Genomic DNA, 22,981 nt, shown 5'->3' on the forward strand with positions numbered 1-22,981 from the left:
TTTGTATGTTTATTATATGTATATATGATTATATGTATATGTATACTTGAACAGACTTAAATAACATGTATCTGAAAATAACAAGCAAAATAATATGTTATATTTTCCTTAAATAAATTTGAAATAATGACGCAGAATTTCAAATAACGTGCGAATTTCATTTAGTTTGTTATAATCATAATAAACCAATAAGTACGTCTATGGCTTAACGCGTACGTATTATAATTCAATGGAATCTATATCGTTCACTGAACTAAAACTTTAAACGCATCGTAAATATCAAATTGGAGCAATTAGTTTTAAATCATGTATAATGAGGGAATAAATAACAGAAATATGTAGTAAGCTAATGATACTACATCTTTTAGGTTGTTGATCTAATAAGACAAATGCCTAAGTGCTAGAATTGTTAACACTATTTTGATTGTTGTATTTAAAGTAAATAAAGTTTCTCTGTAAAAAAAATTCTCATGTCTGAATATGCGAGCATGTCATTCACTTTAAATCCAGAAGAGAATTGTAAGAATGATATGGTACAAATGCAGTCTATCAATCTTGTTTGTCCGGTGTGTGATGTTGGATACATAAATAAAAAAGAATTCTATGATCATTTACGTATCCATGCTGGAGATGTATTATTAAAGCATGTGCAATGGTTAAAAAATGCAAACAATGAATTAGAAACAGTGTCAAAACACTATACTTCTAAAAAGATTGATGACAATCCTTATGAAACTACATTAAGGCCTTTCAAATGCCATCAGTGCAGTTTAACTTTTGACAGAGCTTCTCAATATGATTATCATCATCGAAGTATACATTTAGGCGAAAAGTCACAGCTCTGTGAAATTTGTGGCAAAGGTTTCTTTCGCAAGGCAGATTTAAAAACACATTTAAACATTCATTTAGGAACAAATGTTTGTATTTGTGAAGTTTGTGGGAGAAAATTTAATCACATATCTAATTTAATCAGACACTGCAGAATGCATGCTGGTAGTTATATTGTACATCAAATTTTCCACAAAATGAAATACAAATAATGAATAAAAATTTAAATGTGATATGAATTTTTAGGGGAAAAATTATATCCATGTTCCATTTGTGGAAAACGTTTTACTCAAATTAGTTCCCTTGCAAGACACAAACGTATTCACGAAAGGGTAAAGGATGATGTTAAATATCATTCGCAAACTAATTTCAACAATATCAATTTACAGAAAAAAGATCATGCAATGTGCAAAAATAAGGTGATGAGCAAATGTGATATTATGTAATATCCTTTGAATATAAGTATATCTTACTGTCAATGTACAGTTTGTTGAAGGTAATGCACCTAGTCAGCAAAAGATTGTTAAGAGACAACATTACTGTAAGATTTGTGGTGAAAGTTTCAATTTTATTTTTCTCTTAAGGGAGCACGAAAAATCCCATTCGCAAACCTTGGAGTGCAAAAACAATGAGGTGGTAAGAATTCTGAAAGTAACATTCAAGAACTACATGTTTTTGACCTATTTCTTCCATTTAGAGTTTTCAGAAAGCTACAGAACTGAAAGAACAAACACAATGTACTAATAATTTTGACTTTCTTGAAAATGAAACAAATATGAAAAAAGCTTCACCATTGGATGCAATTATTTATATCACATCAGAACAGGTAAATATTTTATCATTTATAATCATACAATTCAAAACTATTTCTATATATAGTTACTTTTTTACATGGAAAAAGTTAAAGAAAATCAATCTGGAAAACATTGAAGATAGTAGAAATCACATTTCACAAGAAGATCTATGTGAAACAAAAATTTTGGGGGCTGAAGAATTAAGTGTTTCTGAGGAGGTAGCATTTAACGATGAACAAACACAACTTGTTCATGATAGTCCGCTTTTATTATGTAAATCCAATGATTCTACAGAAAGAGAAAATGTAGCATATGCTGGTCCATTAGATGAAAATATTCTTAAAAATAAATTATGTATTCAAACGTACGAATCGGATTTACAAAAATCCGAAACAATATCAAATTATAACACCCTAATAAATACTCCTCTGAATGTTACCGATATGTTTCAAAAGATAGATCTCTCGGAATCTAGTAACAATGAACATCTTAATTCCGATTCAAATATACATAAAAATGAAGAAATAAATTTAGTACAAAGTGAAAAAATATCCGATGATTTGAACGACATAAATAATATTGTAAATCATGATGAACCAATGTTGCGTTTAGTACAAACAGAAACAGGGGAACAATTTTATGAATTTCTAATTAATAATTTAGTTGAAAAATTGCCGAATCCGCAAATTATTGAGTCCACAAAAAGCTCAGAGAGTAAAGATGATAGTACAAATATGAACGAAGAAAATCATGAGCAGAGTATACGAGATGATATACATAACGATTTAAATTATTCACAATATGAATTACAAGGCGAAGAAAAAAATTTTACAAATCAGATTCTATTAGACACACAAAGTGAATTCGATAAATATGTTGAAACAAATTTCGAAGTATTTGAAAGATTAAATTACGACGATAGTCCCGAGCGATTTCTTGAATTTGTGGAATCAGGACTTGAAAACCAAAACTCGAAAATTTCAGATTGTAACAAAGACAGTGATGAATTCTTACAATTTCAAAATTTTGGTGAAATTGACACTGTAGAATCGAATGTAAAAGATGATATTATCGATGACAATAATAGTAATAATCAAATTGTTGAAACAGATGAAAAACAAGAGCTAAGTGAAGATGTGACAAATAGTAATGAAAAATTAGAGGATGAACAAGACTCAAGGAAATCGAAAACGTTTTTAATAAAGTTTCAATGTACAATATGTGAAAAGTCATTTTCAACTAGTTACAATTACAAACAACACATCGGTACCCATTTCGCAGACCAGCAAAAATTTCATTGCAAAGACTGTAAAATGTCATTTGCTTGGAAATCAACGTTAAATAAACACATTGCAAACAATCATAGACCAGATGGTCCACAGAAGTTTGCATGTGATATATGTAATAAAATTTATAATACTTCTTCACAAGTAAATGTGAGTATTTTTCGGAGGATATTTCTCTAATTATTAAACCATATACTAAATGACATAACAATGATTATTTTGATATAGGAGCATGTAAAACGAGATCATTTAAAACAACGGAACCATGTTTGTTCTCAGTGCGGTAAATCATTTTTTAAAAAATACGATTTGAAAATGCATAATAGGATTCATACTGATGAACGGCCATATGTTTGTCGCGCTTGCGGAAAAAGATTTCATCATCGAAGTCACATTGTTCGTCACGAACGCATACACTTTTAGGAATAGATAAGTTTACGTTATTTGTTTAAGGGCGTAGGGAACAAATTGTAAAATAGTTATAAAATTTTATCGAATAAGAATTAACGACGATGATGTTCTGTTATGTTCGTGTGATTTACATCGTAATATGTATCGATACATATTATAAGGCATTTAAAACAGGTTTTGTAGACGATTATTTTTTAATAAAAGAGAAGATATTAATATTTTATTTCTTCATTTCCTCTTTATAATATTGTGATTAAAATATAAATATTAATTAAATTATACTATTAAATTATAAATATAAATTGAATATTTAATAAAATAAATTTTTATTCCTATTTCTTACGTCATCATAACGTACGTATAGAAAGTAGAGGTACATCGGAGCTAGTTTAACGAATCAGTTACATTATTATATATATACTCAGCAAGTCTAGCTTCAATATGGTCGACAACCTGTGTGAAGACGTGGTGAATAATATGGAAAACCTGAATATGAAGGAAGACAAGGCATGAATACTGATTCTTTTTAATAAATATTTTCATTTTCATTTTTAGCGGTAAAATATGTTGGCGACTTTGCGTATTTGCAGTTATAGAAACACTTACAATATTTCCAAGCGGACACATGCTTGGGTTGGTTATAAGATATACTATCATTACAACATTATGTTATAATATCACGTTTTGAATTTTCTTTTTTTTTTCGGTTCTTAAACTATTCATTGATATAATTTGTACTATGTTAAGAATGACCACCCATATCATTGAAATCGATAATCTGATGCAATCCAACCTTATACCTTTTAACGATTGTTGCATTGTCCGCGAATGCATTAGTCTCATGTTTTTTTAATTTAGAAGATAATGATTAGTATTTGCGGTGATATTAAATATTTTATTTTACTCAATATTAGAAAATGAAACCAAAGAAAAAAGCTGCTGCCATCGAAGAAAGGAATGTTTCTGAATTAAATCCTTGGCCAAGTTATATTCAGGTATGTTATTTTGCTAACATTTGAAAATTGCATGTTTAAATAACTGACAACTGAAACAAATAGATTTAATTAATTGAAATCAATTTTTGAATATACTTATTATTTGATTATGTTCCTGAATAATTATTTTTTCAGGATCGTATTGCATTATGGGATAAGCTTAAAGCAGAGTATGAAACATCATTAGCTTTGAAAACGGTTACTGACATAAAAGTAACACTACCTGATGGAAAGGAAGTTATAGCTCAATCTTGGCGTACAACGCCATACGAGATTGCCAAAAACATTAGTCAAGGTTTAGCGGACAGTACTGTTATTGCAAAAGTTAATAATGAACTGTGGGACCTTGACAGACCCTTGGAATCTGATTGCAAACTTGAACTCCTTAAATTTGATCATCCAGATGGCCAACAAGTGTTTTGGCACTCTAGTGCACACATTTTAGGAGAAGCTATGGAGAGAGTATATGGTGGTTGTTTATGTTATGGTCCACCAATAGAAAATGGATTTTATTATGATATGTACGTAGGTGAAACAGGAATTTCCAATTTAGACTTCCCATTCTTAGAGACTCTTTACAAAAAGATAGCTAAAGATAAACAACCATTCGAGAGATTAGAAATGACTAAGGAAGACCTCTTGGAGATGTTTAAATACAACGAATTTAAAGTTCGGATTATTAATGAAAAAATACATACTCCAACTACCACAGTATATAGATGTGGTCCATTAATTGATTTATGCAGAGGACCACATGTTAGACATACTGGAAAAGTTAAGGCCATTAAAATCACAAAAGGTTCATCTACTTATTGGGAAGGAAATGTCAATGCAGAATCTTTACAGAGAATTTATGGCATCAGTTTTCCAGATACCAAACAATTGAAAGAATGGGAAAAGTTTCAGGAAGAAGCAGCAAAACGAGATCACAGGAAAATAGGAAAGGAACAAGAGTTATTCTTTTTCCATGAACTTTCTCCAGGATCATGTTTCTTTCAACCACGCGGAGCCTATATTTATAATACTTTAGTTGAATTTATTCGTTCTGAATATAGAAAACGGGGTTTCCAAGAAGTAGTTACACCTAATATTTATAACAGTAAATTATGGCAAACGTCTGGTCACTGGCAGCATTACGCGGAAAATATGTTTTCCTTTGATGTTGAAAAGGAAACTTTTGCACTTAAACCAATGAATTGTCCTGGTCATTGTATGATCTTCGACGTTCGTATCAGGTCCTGGCGCGAATTGCCATTAAGGATGGCAGATTTCGGAGTATTGCACAGAAATGAGTTATCTGGTGCATTAACTGGACTAACTAGAGTCAGGCGCTTTCAACAAGATGACGCGCATATATTCTGTTCGGTTGATCAAATTAAAGATGAAATGATTGGCGCGCTTGACTTTTTGAGACACGTGTATTCCGTGTTCGGTTTCACATTTAATTTATGTTTATCCACGAGACCCGAAAAGTACATGGGAGATATAGAAATGTGGGATCAAGCTGAAAAAGCATTAGCAGAGAGTTTAGATGCATTTGGAGAACCATGGAAACTTAATCCAGAGGATGGTGCATTTTATGGTCCAAAAATTGACATAACCATTATGGATGCACTTAAGAGACATCATCAGTGTGCTACTATTCAACTAGACTTCCAACTACCAATTAGATTTAATTTGTCTTATATTAAGTAAGTAGAACGATTTTAAACTAATTTTGTGATATAAGTTGAAATTTTGAATTTTAATTTTAAATGCAAATTTAAATTAAAAATTTTAGCGAATCTGGGGAAAGAACTAGGCCAGTAATTATTCACAGAGCCATTTTGGGTTCTGTAGAAAGAATGATTGCAATTCTAACAGAATCATACGCTGGAAAATGGCCGTTTTGGTTGTCCCCGCGACAAGTAATGGTTATTCCAGTAAGCTCTCAATTTGATGAGTATGCGGAGCAAGTAAAAGATAAACTTTGGAATAGTGGAATTATGGTAGAGATTGATACAGATTCAAGTGATACTCTGAACAAAAAAATTCGAAATGCTCAACTCGCACAGTTTAACTTTATTCTCGGTAAAGAAATGTCTTGTATAGTAATGCTTTATATGTATCATGTAGTACAATATTAATGTGTTTAATACATATATAAATATATTTTTAGTTGTTGGAGAAAAAGAACTTAATGCTGGCACGGTAAATGTACGAACTAGGGACAATGTGGTGCATGGGGAAATTCTTGTAGATGACCTAATTGCAAAATTCAAAGTATTCAAAGAGAAAAAGGATAGAAACTGCGAAGAGAAGTTTTAAATAAGCTTTATATACAGACAGAATATTTATTTATTTCCAGACTATAATTCTGACAGAATCAGGTGTAATATAGATCGACAGGATCTAAAATCACATTTTTTAAATATATTGAATAATGCATAGAAACTTATTGAAAGAGAATATTATTATAAAAAGAGTCTTGTTAATAAGATAACGATATAAAAGCATAAGATGATTATTTTGCATTTAATTAATTTTATTTAGTATTCAAACTTTGGTATAATATAATCCATGTATTTATGCTTGTGAAGTAATCTGTAATTTTATTATAAAAATCTTCCTTCTTATTAAATAGATTTTTTTTATGCAAAAACATGAATATATTTTATTCATAGAGATAAATTAGACAACGAAATATATTTTCTCCAAACTCTATTTTTTATTCGATGATTTGTAAATGCTATTACGATAAATAATTTTATTCGGAAGCTACAAATAATTTTTTATTTTTCGCAATTATAGCAGAAACATTGAGTGTACATTGTAACTAACGAAATGTTCATCTCAACGGCTGTGCTCCGTAATTTATTGCAGATATTGTCAATATATGCATATTGCTGTAACTGCGCTAATATCTTTTGGGAATAAATTATTGTTGTAAATTATAAATCACATCGACACAAATCGAAAAGTTGTCATTAAAATCTCTCATAATATCTTTCACAATAAAGTCGCATCTTCGGCTAAAGTTGTTCTTATTTTACTAATAATCGAAGTACTGTTTGAATAAAAAATAACTTTTAACTAGGAATAGCAGATATATTTATTAGATTGAGTATTATCGCTTAATTAGATGTATATCAGCCACAATTACATAAGATATCAGCTTATACATATACATATATGTAAGTTTATGTAATCGTGGTATCAGTTTTCTTAGCTTCAATATCTTTTGTAAATTCATTGAAAAGAGCATAAAAAAATTTTACTGCATAACTTTTATACATAATCGAAATAATGTTATTAATAAAACTTCACATGTTGCAAGCTACAAATTGCTATAGTTTATCCAATGAGACGAGGCAATAAACGTAGTAAAATTTGATTGTTGCGACTGCAACTATTGGCTGCTGATTAGTGAAATTCGAGTGTCAGTGCCTCGTCTCGTTAGATAGAGTATATGATAAGATGAGAATTTTAACTCAAAATTTTACCAATAAAACTTTTACTAATATGTTTCTAACATTTTTGTAATTAAAATGACACGATGTAATTTACAGCATATTTGCTTACTTATTTTAGTCGGAAAGATTTCACAAATATGTTAGTAAAAGTTCAAATTTAAAAAAGTCAAAAATAAAAAATATTTCACTTTTAAATTAGTATCTACATACATTGTCTTAACGATATCTGACATTAGATCATGTTACACCACTCGATCGCGGCGGGCCGTCGAGCTTCTCTGTGTGTCGGGGAACCTCTTCTCCGTAGCGGCGACGAGCACGAGTGTGCAATTATGCAAAAGATCTTGTTTTATACAATTATCGAGTATTTCTTGAATTCGATAAATGGAAGCAAGATATAACGATTTTGAATCTAGGAATTACGGTTTGAAGTCCAGGAATCCATTGCACTGGTTCAAAAATTGTACATTGTTAAAGTTTGGTATTTCTTATTAAATTAATTGGCTTATTCTCCATGACCCCCTTTGTCATATGCGTTGTTTATTTTTGTTGATACTATGAACGTAACTGAATATTGTCTTATAGAAATAGAAAAGTACAAGTAATATTGGTTGGACCACGTACATAACATTTATTCAAAATGTTATTTGACAAATTGATTTATATATCGATAATAAAGCGAGATTCCGTTATTCTGAATATAATATGTGTTTAAATAAATAAGAAATTTATCGTTTAAATGGCTATCAGATTAAAGTAAGTTATGCAGTAGGCTAAAAGTACCAAACTTTGAAAACGCAGAACTTTTGAATCAATGGATTTCTAGATTAGAAACTTTTATATGTCGTCTCTATACTTCTCTATTCATATGAGTACTATCAGAAAATCCCCAAAAAGCATTCATAACACTTTACAACAATAAATGATCTCATATGTAAGATCGTTTAATTTGTTCAATTTAGGTTCTTGTATATGCTAATGTCAATTAAACTCAGCATTTCGCCGTATGATGCAGCACTAGTCCGGGAACAACCAGGGCCATACGCGTGAGCACTTTCATTTCCTCTCTGATTATATGTTGTCTATGGTATGTTAAGTACGCATTTCTGATTTCTGAGTGAAACAGACGCGCATGCCTGAAAATATGGAGCTCTGCTTCCGGCAAGAACAGTAAGTGGCGAGTAGAATCCTGGGAGCGTATTGTTTGATTATTATAAAATGACAGCCATTACAATCTCGCCGGCTACACAAGGAATTATTCAAGTTGTAAATGAAAGCAATTTGTCTAAAATCGAAGGGTATGTGTTTCTTTAACTGTAAAATATAAATTTATTCTTGGTAGGATGTAGGACTTTACATGGCTATTATTGATTTCTTCACAGATTCCTCAATGACACAGCATATAGGGAAGCCATTGAAAATTCCTCAAATTATAATAGCCGACTATGCAGAGAACGACGTTTACGTATGCCTTTCCTCGATTCTCAAACAGGTATTAGTTATCATAATTTTTCTATAAAATTTTTATATCTGTTTTTCATGATATACCTATAATGTAATTAATGATGATTCGTTCGTATCCTTAAGGCTTCCTCGTTCGAATGATTGTTAAAAATGATTTAAACATTTAGACTCTGTCATTGAATTTGTTATTTTTTATTGAAAAAGTTTTGATATAATTGAAAGAAGATATTTGGAGCAATTGCACTCCATACTTATTCAATTAAAAATGATAGGTATTAGTATTACAAATATACAATTATGTAGCATAGTTATTTACAGATGAAAATTGTTACTGTTGTTATTTGACTATATGAAATTACAGGTGTAGCACAGAATCACTCTGCGCTATTTATGTCTTCAAGAGAAAGACTACCCGGTTTGTTACATGGCCAGATATATACATATCCTAGTAAACGATGGAGGAAAAAACGGCGACAATACTTGATGCATTATTTACATCCAAAAAGAGGACCAAGAGGTGACACTGAAGATGGTAATGAAGGTGTAGAAACTGTAACACATGTAAATGACGATAGCAAAGATTCAGTGGCCCTTAAAGGTAATAAATAATATTACATTATTAGTGAAATAAAGTTAAAAATAAATTTCATTTGTTATAATGTGACGTGTAATAATTTGATGCAGATGAACATAGTAAAGATGCATGGTACTATGATGAGCAAGACATGTTGGATATGGACACGTACGAAGAACCTGATGCTGAAAGTGATTATGATTATGAGGAAAGTTATAGTAGTAAAAGGAAACGAAGAAAACCACGTGGAGGTGGCCATCATCCTGCACGAAACCACCCATCTTCTACAGATAGTCCTGGGGGCAAACGTACTAAGGTAAATTTGATCGGCGCTGCATAGTTATGCAAACATTTTATTTTATTAATTTAATTTTTTCGGTATACGCGTGAGTTATGATCAACAGATACGAAATACACAGTCAATTGTTTATGCTTATATCCTTCGATACGGTTGCTACCTTTAGTGTTTTTGTTTATTTATTTAATCGTTTTAATCTGTCCATTTGTTTATAGATTAATAATACATATAATTAATAATAGAAGATGTACATACGATACACTTGCGCTACGTTACTCTCGCCAATAACACTATACGTCGAACTGTCGCCGTACCGAAGAAGTTAAAAAAAAAAGAAAAATATTTAATTTGTTTTTCATTTAAATTCATAGTTTAGTTTCTTTACATATGGCAGATATTAAATTCGTCATGCATATATTTTATTAAATATAGGGTGGGGGACGCGGGCGCAAAAAAACCAACTATGATGCCGTTGACACTGATAAGCCATTCGTTTGTGACCGTAAGTTTAATCACAGATACAACTACAAATGACCACTTCCTGTTACTAGTTTCATTAAAAATATAATTATTATTAGTTTTATCAGTTGTTAATTTTGAAATAAGAGAAAAGAAATGCATTGCATTAGAAGATTTGTTAATTTTATTAAATAACTATATTTTTACGATGCCTACGTATTATTTTACAAGATACGCAGAGGTTACTATATTAATATAAGATGATGATTGGAAACTCGAAATAAATTATTAAAGATTTAGTCTTGGTTGCCGCATAATTTTACATTTGGGGATGGTGATTGAACTAAGTATAATCTGATTGTGTAACGTGGGAAGGTACCCTTCTAGTCGTAAAATTAATTCCACAGTTGACTTTTAGTGCTCTTTCATTCAGTGGAATTGATCAGTATTGTATTGACTGCTGTTTTCCTTCAAGTTTATGAATTGCAGTATATTACTTAGCATATTCCAGTCCTTACTGTATAATTTCTGTTTGTATCAAAAACCTTGTACTCCATTTCTCTTTTCCTATTTGTTGAAGTATGAAGAGACATGGTATGATTCATGGATGAAAGGCAAAGATTGATTATCCGCATAAAAAAGAATTGAAGTTTTTATATAGAAGAATCTACGATATATTAATCCAGGTTGTGTGAAATTTCTATGAAATAGTACATTGTATGATTCTGTACAAAGACAATTACCCCCTAAAGTTATACTATAGTTTATCACGTAACTCGCGTTTCGTAAATTCACATTCATTCGAAGATTTATCAATCACGGTTACGAATCTGATAAATGCTATTCATTATATATTTGTTGTGTAATGGTTAATGCAATTTTTTTATTTTTTTTTTTTATTTATCATAACACGTAAGATTATGTTTATGACAGTAGCGTTGAGACGAGATATCGAAATTAGCTGAAGTATAATTTTCATGAACGTGTAACGTCGCGCTTGTCCAAACCTTGAAGGAGTATAATAGTCATTACTAATTTGATCGAACTTTTTCCAGACACGAAGTCTATGAATTAACTCGAATGTGCCTGCAATCTGTTTACTTCTTGAAACCACTCCTGTTAGATTAGCAGAAAATAAATCTAAAGACATTTGGTCTCGACTAGTAAGCTTCGATCACGCAACGATAGAAGAAACCTCACGATATTCGAAATTTTTTATCTCGATCACGTCGAGCTTACGAAATTGGCCAAATATCTTCGGACTTCTATACTACCTGCCAATAACAGAGCAAGAATGTACTGGCTCACACTGTAGCGAGCTCATTCTGTAGGAGTATACAAGCATCAAGCCTTGCATCGTATTAGTTTTGCTTCTTGGGCTGGAACTCCTTCACTGCTTGTCCACATATAGATTCGTAGGTGGATAGGGATATGTACTGGTGCGGAAGGTGTGCAAATGCTGTCCCTAACCTGTAAGCTTCTATCCTAGATTTACTTTAACCGCCTCGTTTCTTAAAATTCACCAAGAACTTTTTTATATCGTCGTACAATAGTTTAATCTTTTCGATGTTCTTTGTTATTATAAAAGGTTTAAAAGTACATTTCTAACGCGGCGGTTAAATAAGTACATCCTCCCATATCGTCCAACCAACTCGTCGACCAAGATTTCTCTTATCATGGACGTTGCATTGGATGGTTTGTGGGAAAACAGTATTTGCACTTTTGCAGTATGCAGCGCACGGTATAAAACCAGACCTGGTCTGGTCTACCATTACGGTCATTCCCACTCTACTTCCTCCGGTGATCCTGCTAAGGAACTAAGTCCCAGTCCTGCCGAAGTTGAACCTAGGAGCGTTGCAGACACCGCTGCTTCGAACCAGCCAGGTTGGAGCCAAAATCAGCTCAATTTTCTCACTTTCCTTTAAAGAAAAAATACCAACCCAGAAAGAAACAAAGAAACAAACGTCAACTTGTTCCTGGTCTCCCGATGTCTTTTTTTACCTGATGCCTTATGATCTTTGATCTCTGGATCCCGATTTTTGCAACTACTTACTTGTTCATATAACCCTGAACAATATTTACCTAACTTGATGGAATTAAATATAATATCTTCTTCTTGTTCTTATATTCTTCTGTTGTTTTTACTCTCTTCTTAATTACATGTATTGCAAATGCATGTATTGCAAATAACCGTAGCCGTAATTGATTTTTGTGTTTCCACTTTTTTCCATAGCGTTTTTCATGCATATGGAATCTCTCATGCACAATAATCTTTTTTCATTTTTATTATCTCTTTTCGGATAATTTACGTGTCGCGTAAATATCATACGGAGAAGAATATGCCTAAGTCAGTATGATAACGGCGATTTGTTTTTCTTTTTAATATATATATATATATATATTTGACACACATATATATATACGTATACCGTTTATATGTATACCAAAAATTATGTCTGCCTTTATTGTGCTGAAAATTTTTCAGATTTCTCTCTGTTTCGTCGATATATATATTTAACTATATTATATATATTTAAGATGGGCTGATTCAAACGAAATTATAAAAAGAGAAATGCAGCGATCGTTGCGAATGTTTTGCAATAGCATGCTTCTGCAATTCGCATCTTTGTCCTTCCAAAAAATGTTCTCGTGTGTTGGAAGAGTAAAAACCGGAAAATAAAAAGAGGCGACGTCATTTTAATGAAATCGGTAGTGCTCCTTGACGCGGTCATTTTTGAATGTTTGGTATGTGTGTGCGTCTTATTATTTCACCCGACGAGATAGTCGTCTCTTCCGTAATTCTCTATAGCATGCGTTCGCATTTATTCATTTCTAATCTTTAATAGTTACTATATAGTATTTCTTTTTTTACAGTTTGTTTTAATTTTTCATTTTTCTGTTTGCTTGCTGCTTCTATTACTGCTTTACTTTCCAAGAGCGATTTTGGCTTCGAGTTTTCCTCTTGATGAGCGCCTGCAGAGCTTAAAACTAAAGAAAAAAAATCGCACGGAGATACGTTTGTCTTATATTCTTCTCTTTCTCTCTACATGAGTTGCCAAAGTAGTTTTTTTTCACGTTTGTGTAGTGTTGTTTTGTCTGATCATTGGAACACTTTCGAATTATCCCGACTTCTTTATATAATCTTGGAATTGCTCTTTTTTGGTGATGGAATGCATATCGGATTGACATAATATGTGCACCCTGTTACGATTATTATATTTGTGTGTGTATATATACATATATATATGTATATATTTATATACACACACATATATATATATATTATATGTATCTATATACGTATTATTTCATTTGTTTCCTTATTGTTGTGCCAGTTTCTTTTCATTAAAACATTTGTGATGCATCGAATGATCGATTCTGGTTATTCGAAATAACAATTTTCGTCATTTGTGTGGTAAGTGATTGCCTGTCGTGAAGATTCTCTGAATTTCACAGAAACGTAAGATTATTTCACTAATCTCTTTCGCTTCAAATCTGTACAGTGTCTAATTTTTGTATCCTTATATTTCTTTAAAAAATTACAAGTTAATTACAACGGCTAAAATTTCGTGAAAAATATTACATTTAGCCAACTAAAATTGTACAGCCGATTGATTCCTCGTCAATTTCTTTTTTTTTTCTACTAAATTACTAAAAAATAGTAATTTCCACCACTCTGCCAAAATATCCGAAAGTCACTGATTCTAAATAGATTCTGTTTCACAATTTCCTTGTCCTGGATAGTGATAATTATTTCAGAACCGGCAATCGCTCGCCAAGCAAAGCCACGAATCCTCAATGCTTATCAAATGTGATATTGCTGTCGACCCGACATCCGACAACCGGAAGGCTTGTAACCGAATCGATTATCGCTGTTCGTCATCACAGAAATTGACTCTAAATCATTGTTTCTAAGCCAGTGTGCATGGTCATTAGCTTGAGACGCAAAGCGCAACTGGGTATGTGGTCGGTTTGTGATCAGGTGGTACACGTCGGGGTCGTCAGAATGCAACTTCGTCGAGTACTTCGAGTCCCTCTCCCGCAGCGCCGTCCGCGTCCGCTGCGGGAGCATCGGCGCAGCCACAACCGCAGTCTCAGCCGGCCCAGCCTCAGCCGCAACAGTCGCAGCAGCAACAACCACAGCAACCGTCTCAGCAACAGCAGCCACCTCAGCAGCAGCAACAATTGCCCGCGGTACCGCCAACGGTAGCGCCAGCATCGCCTACGATACCAGCCGTGAAGGAAGAACATCTGCCGGCGGTGCCGTCGCCAGGTACAGCTGTCCCCTCGCCTTCCTCGGTGAGGACGGAAGGCCCACCGACCCCAGGGACGAACGAAAAAAAAGCTGGCAAGTCCGCGCAACCGTCCCCATACTGCGACTTCTGTCTGGGCGATGCTAGGGAAAATAAAAAGACCGGCGGCTCCGAAGAGTTGGTCTCTTGCAGTGATTGCGGTCGCTCAGGTAAGCCAGAGGAAAAGATCAAGCGCAAGTATACGCGGAGAACGAATCACAATTAAGCCACGGTTGTCCCCTGGTCTGTTGCGTTTAAGCAACGATATCTATAGCGTTTTCCGGGAACGATAATCGTCGTGTATCGTATTCGTCGATTGAACATTCGCAGCCGGGGATGTGGCTCTTCTCGTTTTTCGATAATCAATCCCCGCGCTATCGGCTGTGTATATGGGGATGAGTATTTTGTTCGGCATGATTGGAGTATTTGTGAAATACCGTTGTTCGTTGAATTGAGAGTTAATTTTCGTTAGTCGAATCGAGTATTTATTAGCCTTATAGCGTTCTCTAGGTCGTTCGTATTTATGATCCTTAACAATTTCTTAATATTTATATTTTCTTTAGTTTATATTTTCTTAAGTTTAAAAAGAATATAAAAGAATTGTTTATGTGAAATATCAATGTGATAAAAATACTAAGGAACGATCTTATGCTAAAGATTATTTTAAAACGTTATATGTCTTTCTATTCGTTAAAACGAGATCGAGACAAGGCTAAAAAGATATTTTATGAACGTTGTGTTTTATATAGTGCTCGGTCATTCCCTTCGATGGACTTAAATGGACTTCTGTTCATCTCTTTCCGGAGAAGATATATCGAGGATAAATGTTATTGTGTTATTTTCCAATTGCCTATTTGGACCATTGTCTTCCGGAAGTATGAAATCAGTTGCGTCTACCTCTTTCCTTAACGAATTATCATATACAAAATATTTAATATTCCTTACTCCTTTATAGTCCACTTTTACGTGTCTCCTTTTTCCAGTCTTCTTGTTGCCTCCTCTTCTCACGAAAAATCGACAATGAACAGCAAGATTAAAATTTGTCAAGTCCATCAATAGGAAGTGATTTTAAAGTTTAAACTTTTATCGCCCCATAAAACACGGTCAACAGCGCGCGTTTTCATCTCTTGTGTCTCCTTACGATCCGCGATTTGTGTTCATACGAGGCATAAGAGCCGAGGAATTATCGCGTTTCTTCATTGTTCGTTCGATCATTCGTGTTGATCATGGTCGATTAATTAACAATCGTTTATGGTTGAACCGTTCGTTTGTTGAACTAGACTTTTGTATCCGTATCGTAAGGATCGTTTTTTCTTTTCTGTTCGTTGTAGACGAATTTCGTAGACGAATCATTGTTATTGTCCATCGTCGACTCGGAGGTTATCATACCGATTCGATCGCTATTTTTCATACCGTTAAGGATAATTCGATTTGTCCGTGAGAGAATCGTAATGAAAGAAAAAAAAGGGAATTTAAAAAAATGGAGAAAAGTGCTGAAAAAAAAAGTAAGAGAATAATATACTATTTTTCGGATTGAGGTTAGGTTGACAAACTAGTTGCTGTGTGACATACGTTCGGAACCATCGTTAAAACGTAGTTCATGTGCAATAATTAAGGGATATCGATTATCTGCACGGTTTTCTAGGCGGACAAAAATAAAAAGGTAGAGAGAGAGAGAGAGAGAGAGAGAGAGATAGAGAGAAAGAGAGAGAGAGAAAGAGAGAGAGAGAGAGAAAGAGAGAGAAAGGAATATGAATGGTTACGAGCTTTACGTACACTAGTCAAGGCACGAAAAGCAAAAACATCACTTTGTCAATGGTGCAACTTGTCGCATCTGAGTAATAGGAATTTTCCACGAAATTCCTTTACTGCACGGATCAACTGTGATTTATTGTGTAATTCAATGATTAGTTTTTAAGGGATAAAAAAATTTTTACGGAGGAAAGAGGAACAAAAAGAAAAATGATAAACAAATAGAAAATGAGGAAGGTTAACTATGTACAAAAATCAATTGAAGTTGAAGATACACGAATCTCGCTCTGGATATTTAAGAAGGAAAGAAAGAAATGCGAATGAACAAAAAAAAGATTGAGGAAGAGAGAAAGATAAATCATCGATAAGATTAATCGTACAATTTACGCGAAAATTTTTGATGAAAAGAGAGAAAAAAAATTTGTAGATCGCGAAATCGACGTGTTTGAAAGTTTTTTAAAGAAACAAAGAAAACAAAAAGAAAAATGAACAAAAGAGAAGAAAAATAACAAAATTCCTGTTGCACAGTATCACTAGAGCACATATTGAAGAAGATGTGTTTGTGTTCTCTGTTTGACTACAGTGTAATCGTGTGGTTTTTTTTTATCGTTGTTTCGTTCAAAAATCAAAAAATAAAAAAAGGATCAATAAAAAAGAACGAAGCTTGCCGCGAGAATTGTTCGTTCCATATGATCGCGAAGTTTTAAGAGAGCTTAAAGAACAAAACGATACGATATACAATATACATATATTATATATATACTTTATATTATTGATATTATCCAGCACAGTCGTGAATCGTTTAACGAGAGCAACAATATTTATATATAGTAAGACGAAACAAAAGGAATAACAGGATCGACCATGTTTTTTCGATACTTCTACACTTTTTCAAATTTGTAAATATCCTTTTTTATTTTACGTTTTTTCGAGTGTTTCTATTTACAGAATATATTACCATAGAATACCACAGCATAAGAGCGCAGCACATATAACGCTAGTAAACAAGTACTGTCGTTCAAAATACTCAATTAAAAAAGTCACAAAAAGAATATTCATTTTTGCGATTCCACCATAATTCATTATCATATTATTTTCTTTTTTAATATCTTTGCTACCGATACGTTGCATTTTTCTTGGAAAGTACAATAAAGAGGAAAGTTGATTTTTCGTACGAACGTAGCAATGTTTAGTAAACAGTTGTGTCAGTAAATTCACGATTGATTATCCGTCACCTTTTAATGCAATAATCATAGATGGAATGCGTTTTAAATAATCGATTTACAGCATTTTCGAGAATCGTAACGAAAAATCGCGGATTAAATTAAAAAAAGAAATAATTTCTCAATTTCCAATTTCACTTTTTTTCGCGTAAACATTCCACATATTTATAAATCTGCTGCTCTTAAAATCTTCCGTTTCGTTCTGGGCATTAATCGTTTCCGTCTCACGTTGCAAATGTGTAATACATAATATAGTAATCGCCTTTTTACCATTCGTAATCGTCATCAAATGACGAGTATATTTATTGCATACATTGAGGGAGAAAGAACAAGTGAAGCGACGACATATGCAAGCGAAACATGCGTATATAGAGTGAGAGAGAGAGAGAAAGGTTGTAAAAACTATCGATAATTCTTCCTTTTCTTTCCAAACGAATTTCTCCAGTCTTTAGGCAGCATTTCGACCATACGTCGTGTTTTAACGATATGAAAAAAGATGAAGAAAAAAGAGATAAAGATATATCACGTAATCTTAGAAACTCGATAATAGCTTAGTTTTATACAAGCTTTGATATTCGTACAAGAAAATATCGTTCGAACGCTAGAATTAACGAGAAGAAAAGAATACAAGGAAAGAAAAAGAAAAAAAAAAAACAGAAAAAATTCGTCATTTTATTGTTTGTACAATATTCCGCGAGTTTCTCTCGTCGTAGCGGAGAGGTCGTCGCCGTCACCATTCGTATTTAATTAATCAACTCTCCACTCACCACTCCCGAACGGTACTGCAATCCGCGCGTTCGTTTTCCATTACTAGTAGCTGGTTTCCAACGCTAACGTTATATCATTATCATAGATTTACGAATAACCGATGCAAGCGAGTTGTAACGTACGTACGTGTACTCGACATTTTCCCTTGTTATCACCTTTACATCCGACGTGTAAACAAGCGCAGTGGGTAGATGGTTAATTTCTACGGTGCGTCTGATTAACCGACCGGAATTGCACAGCGCAGAAACACACGCAGAGGAATTACCTAGGGTTTATATCGTCTTTAAGTGTTACACGCAAGTTCTTTTGTGTCTTTCTGCTGAAAAACGTCGTCGACGCCAGTTTCTCGAGTCTTACCAAAAAAAAAAAAAAAAAAAAAATGGGAGAAAAGAAATGAAAAAAAAAAAATAAGTGAAGATAGGAATAAAATAGTGGAAAGAAGAATATATATAGAGAAGGAAAAAAAGAGCGAAGGAAGATGAGATGTGTTTAACCCCTTACCTTACGATTTAAATTCCAGTAGTGCGTGCCATAAACAACAATAAGGTCGGTCACACGTCGTGCCATTTCACGGTTTGGCTGTGCAAATCGCACATGTTTCTTGATCCGTAAATGCATGTATAAGGTACAACTAATTTTATTTTGCAAGATGTTTGATAAATAATCACTACCAATTGATCATTTAACAAGAAAGATTGACTATCTTGAAGCGAATAACAAATCAACATCGAGGTGTACCACGTGTCTCACACGTGTTGTTTATGTTTGGCCCGATCGACGTTCCACGTCTCTCACACGACATTGTAGGTTAAGGGGTTAATAACACGAGATCCTTTAGGTTTACTTTATAGCTTAGTAGCGCTCGTGCGTCGAGAGAGAAATAAATCTGAAGGTGAATCACTATCGTATCTTGATGAACCCTTCTGTTTATCGTATTAAGAGAGATTCACACACCTAGTATAAGAGAGAGGATGAAAGATTAAAAAAAAAAAAGTAATTACGAGTATGAAAGCATGCAGAGATAGTTCCTCCTTGTTATATAAAAGAAAAAAAGATCGAAGACTTGTTATTAGGCAATTTTAATTAAGCAATACCCATGAGGCTTACAAATCTAGTATTTAAGTAACGCTAGTTATATATAAATATATATATTATATATATATTATATATATCAAATGTGATACGTTATATGAGTTACATGTGTGCGCGTGTGTGTCTGTGTACATTTTGTGTGCGCGCGAGTGTGAGTGTATGGGTGTCAAGAAAAAAATATAGCACACGCACACACACACACACCCGCGCGCACTAAAGGGGAGAAAGCGTGAGTGAGAGAGAGAAAAAGAAACGAAAAATAGCGTGAAAGAGGTGAAAAAGAGTACGAAGATTTGAAAAAAAAGTGTGTGTAAACTAATGAGAGGAGAGAGTGTGCTGGTCCGCGACGTTTATATTGTGCTGCGCAAGAAAGAACGTGAACTATTCCAAGGTACGCACCGCTATTACTTACCACCTTACTATTCCAAATAAAATAACAATATGTTCAAGAGGCAACATCAAAAAAAAAAAAAAAAAAAATAAAAAAGAATACAATCGCAGATATCATGAAATAAAACATTCTGTGCGGAAACATAACAGAACGTATCATTATTCCGGACGTTTTTAGTGCTGAGGAAGGGTGAAAGTCATGATTCTTTGTGATAAATCATAGAAATCTTATCGCACGCGTTTTTTGAGCAATCGAAAAAAAAAGAATGTAACTATCGAACTTAATTTGGAATTTCGACAAAATGCTTCCGTTCCAGTTCTTAAATGAACGTTTATCTTTCTGAATATGGAGTAAAAAGATATTAGAAACGAGATGATAGCTTGGAGTTCACTGTTCTTCGGCACAAGATAAATGTCCTAGCACCTTTCTACTCGTCCAAAAGCTATCCTATTCCGTCCCAAATGCGTGTTCCATGACCTAGTTTACGTTCTTGTTATAGGGCATCCGACTTGTTTGCAATTCACAGCGAACATGATCGTTTCTGTTCGCAAGTACAGGTGGCAGTGTATCGAATGCAAATGCTGTTCCATTTGTGGTACTTCTGACAACGATGTGAGTATTCATTACCATTTTTCGGGTTTCCCTTACACTTTACGTGGCCGAGACAAAGAACAATCCACGTGCAGCTACTTCAACTATTTTGATTTTCCTCCTCTGTCACGAAAGGACAATGTTGTTCGAATACCCTTTATTCTATACATACGTTAACGTTATCTTCGTTTAGACCTTACTTTGTCGATTACTTTACGTTGATTCTTTTGTTGCTATTAACACGTTAACTATCATTGTGTGATCATCAGAAAAAAAAATGTTTATTTTTCTAGAATGATTAAAATAATATGAATTTACTTATTGATTAAATAAATTTAAAATAGTTGATTGATATTGTAATATGAAAAATTTATTCAAGAATTAATTATTTGTATTACAAGATAATATTTTACAAAATTAATATTATAGTATATCATATTGAAACATTTTAATCTATCAAGATCATTGAAACAAAACAGATCAGTCACCGCATGATTATCATTTATTTGAAAAAATTGTTGGTTTTAAATCAAAATAGTTCGAGGAAGATGTACGGAAATACATTGACGATTCTAAATCTTATCAAATTTTTTGAACTATTACAACGCGTTACTAATATCTTTTATAAAGGAAAAAAAGAAAAGAAAAAGTTTATGATTATCGAAAATTAACAATGGATCAGACTACATCTGAATAAGTGAATACCGTAGTAGGGTAATCGTAAAGAGGAAGAGATAGTAAACTGTATAAAGCAACGATCGCGAATCACTACACCCAGTTAGTTAGGCATCGTTGGAAGCTAATTAATTGTTTCGCGAACCAAACTAGGATCAGCTGCTGTTCTGTGACGACTGTGATCGTGGATACCATATGTATTGTCTGTCTCCACCTCTTGCGTCTCCTCCCGAGGGCTCCTGGTCTTGCCGTCTGTGCATAGCAGAGTTTCATCGCCGTGATTAAGAATCTTTTGTCTCGTAAATAAGTGATGGATTTTATCTATTTGCTGTGGTGCAGTGGCCGTTCTCGAATTAGGAGAGTATTCTATAAGCTCACTCTTCTTTCTAGTATTACGATAAACGCAAATGTACTTTCAAGTGAACTCTTCTTTCCTTTGTAAAAGGAACTATTAATTAACAACGTCGGCGGCATTAACTATTCCGCTTTTTGTTTTTCTTTTCGATTTAAGTTTCTATTGAATAAGATGAAATATCGCAAAGTATACGTAATGTATGAATGGTGCGTTATATTATCTCAGGCACTGGTGATCTCAGAAAATGAAAAGTATCACAATTATGTATTTATATTCTCTAACGAACTAGCGTTTATCACTAGATGTACGAAGGTATAAGGTCAAAGGGCTGTCTTAATGTTTCTATCGAGAACAGATGAATAGCCGCTTTAAGCTTGCCATTAAAGTTAATGGGTTTAATGGGCATAACCTTAATGGTCAAGGACTTCGGCATCAGATTGTCGTTAAACATCGTTGCTTTTTTCATTGAAATAAGTTGGTTCGACAATTGCGAACATCGATAAATACTCTCCTAGTTCTCCTGGCCAATATATTTTTAGCCATTGACATTCGAAGTTCGGTTGCTTTTAGGATTTCAAAAAACTGCTTACACTTTAAACGACTTTGGAGATCTCAAGTTTTCATAATATCTTTAGCTCCTTGCTATTAACTTGGTTCAATCCAAGGTGAATGAAAGAAGCAAACGTAAGGAAAAAAAGATTGATATTCTAGGAAGAACATGATATTAATAGCATCTGTTTCATAAATAGTGATAAATAGAACACTATCTGTTTATCTGTATGTATCATGATATTAAAGCTTTTACACTTAATGACACAGCCATTACTAGCAGTATAGCTATGACATACAAAAAACTCACAGTACAGCAGAAAATTATATTCTATATGCCCTTTATTGTTAGCTCAGTATTTTTATATTTTATATATTGAATGTACTTAATTTAAGACACCATGGTGATATTTGGTACTCATTGTTGTAACTCTTCGTTTCTTTTTTATTCGAGTAATTTTAAGGTCGCTTAACGACATGGAATTGTGTGTATTAGATGTCATGGAAATGAGTCTATAAAGATTTTTGAGTTTGAACCAGTCAATGGTGAATTTACATTTTATATTGCTTATTTTTAACAAACTGTATGCAAATTTCAATAAACATTAGTATACAACTGAACCACTAACTTTAGACAGTCTTATTGTGTGCCATGAATATTTTCTGAGTGCAGGAATATAATACATAATGATAGAACTTCTTTGGGTGCTATATTTCAGGGATTAGGTCCCT

The 22,981-nt window shown here is 33.2% G+C and overlaps 3 protein-coding genes across 9 annotated transcripts; all 3 read left to right on the forward strand.

Moving 5' to 3' along the window:
• The first annotated feature begins 23 nt into the window (after nt 1–23).
• On the forward strand, nt 24–3,542 carry LOC117234948 (zinc finger protein 724-like). Of its 4 annotated transcripts, XM_033496537.1 has the most exons (7): nt 24–212; nt 369–993; nt 1,075–1,247; nt 1,315–1,464; nt 1,526–1,654; nt 1,730–3,058; nt 3,137–3,542. In XM_033496537.1, the coding sequence occupies exons 2-7, from the start codon at nt 471–473 to the stop codon at nt 3,329–3,331; spliced, it is 2,499 nt and encodes an 832-aa protein (XP_033352428.1). In that variant the 5' UTR covers nt 24–212; nt 369–470; the 3' UTR covers nt 3,332–3,542. The 4 variants fall into 4 exon arrangements, with proteins under 4 accessions (XP_033352428.1, XP_033352430.1, XP_033352429.1 ...); XM_033496539.1 differs by having other exon boundaries at nt 24–993; nt 1,535–1,654; XM_033496538.1 differs by having other exon boundaries at nt 24–993; nt 1,315–1,461.
• A 141-nt stretch (nt 3,543–3,683) lies between these two features.
• LOC117234964 (threonine--tRNA ligase 1, cytoplasmic) lies at nt 3,684–6,892 on the forward strand. Of its 2 annotated transcripts, none has more exons than XM_033496558.1 (5): nt 3,684–3,826; nt 4,234–4,314; nt 4,450–6,005; nt 6,095–6,384; nt 6,473–6,892. In XM_033496558.1, exons 1-5 carry the CDS (start codon nt 3,761–3,763, stop codon nt 6,619–6,621), a joined length of 2,142 nt encoding a protein of 713 aa, XP_033352449.1. In that variant the 5' UTR covers nt 3,684–3,760; the 3' UTR covers nt 6,622–6,892. The 2 variants fall into 2 exon arrangements, with proteins under 2 accessions (XP_033352449.1, XP_033352448.1); XM_033496557.1 differs by having other exon boundaries at nt 3,725–3,952.
• A 1,791-nt stretch (nt 6,893–8,683) lies between these two features.
• LOC117234966 (zinc finger protein DPF3) lies at nt 8,684–22,870 on the forward strand. Of its 3 annotated transcripts, none has more exons than XM_033496559.1 (9): nt 8,684–9,064; nt 9,149–9,261; nt 9,592–9,828; nt 9,915–10,120; nt 10,535–10,604; nt 12,290–12,445; nt 14,544–15,023; nt 20,579–20,691; nt 21,499–22,870. In XM_033496559.1, the coding sequence occupies exons 1-9, from the start codon at nt 8,985–8,987 to the stop codon at nt 21,628–21,630; spliced, it is 1,587 nt and encodes a 528-aa protein (XP_033352450.1). In that variant the 5' UTR covers nt 8,684–8,984; the 3' UTR covers nt 21,631–22,870. The 3 variants fall into 3 exon arrangements, with proteins under 3 accessions (XP_033352450.1, XP_033352452.1, XP_033352451.1); XM_033496560.1 differs by having other exon boundaries at nt 8,689–9,064; nt 9,149–9,258; XM_033496561.1 differs by lacking the exon at nt 12,290–12,445 and having other exon boundaries at nt 8,686–9,064.
• Nucleotides 22,871–22,981: the final 111 nt, after the last annotated feature.

The sequence above is a fragment of the Bombus vosnesenskii genome, unplaced genomic scaffold, assembly GCF_011952255.1.
Source record: "Bombus vosnesenskii isolate JDL3184/JDL3185 unplaced genomic scaffold, Bvos_JDL3184-5_v1.1 scf7180000013311, whole genome shotgun sequence".
NCBI lineage: Eukaryota > Metazoa > Arthropoda > Insecta > Hymenoptera > Apidae > Bombus > Bombus vosnesenskii.

Bases quoted from the DNA above. Each gene is read 5' to 3' on its own strand.
- LOC117234966 (XM_033496559.1), top strand. From the start codon at position 8,985: ATGACAGCCATTACAATCTCGCCGGCTACACAAGGAATTATTCAAGTT. The intron at 12,446-14,543 runs GTTGGAGCCAAA...GTTTGTGATCAG, and splicing joins CGCTGCTTCGAACCAGCCAG to GTGGTACACGTCGGGGTCGT. The intron at 20,692-21,498 runs GTGAGTATTCAT...GAACCAAACTAG, and splicing joins GTGGTACTTCTGACAACGAT to GATCAGCTGCTGTTCTGTGA.
- LOC117234964 (XM_033496557.1), top strand. From the start codon at position 3,884: ATGTTGGCGACTTTGCGTATTTGCAGTTATAGAAACACTTACAATATT. The intron at 6,006-6,094 runs GTAAGTAGAACG...TAAAAATTTTAG, and splicing joins TTTAATTTGTCTTATATTAA to CGAATCTGGGGAAAGAACTA. The intron at 6,385-6,472 runs GTAAAGAAATGT...ATATATTTTTAG, and splicing joins ACAGTTTAACTTTATTCTCG to TTGTTGGAGAAAAAGAACTT.
- LOC117234948 (XM_033496537.1), top strand. From the start codon at position 471: ATGTCTGAATATGCGAGCATGTCATTCACTTTAAATCCAGAAGAGAAT. The intron at 1,465-1,525 runs GTAAGAATTCTG...TCTTCCATTTAG, and splicing joins AGTGCAAAAACAATGAGGTG to AGTTTTCAGAAAGCTACAGA. The intron at 3,059-3,136 runs GTGAGTATTTTT...ATTTTGATATAG, and splicing joins ATACTTCTTCACAAGTAAAT to GAGCATGTAAAACGAGATCA.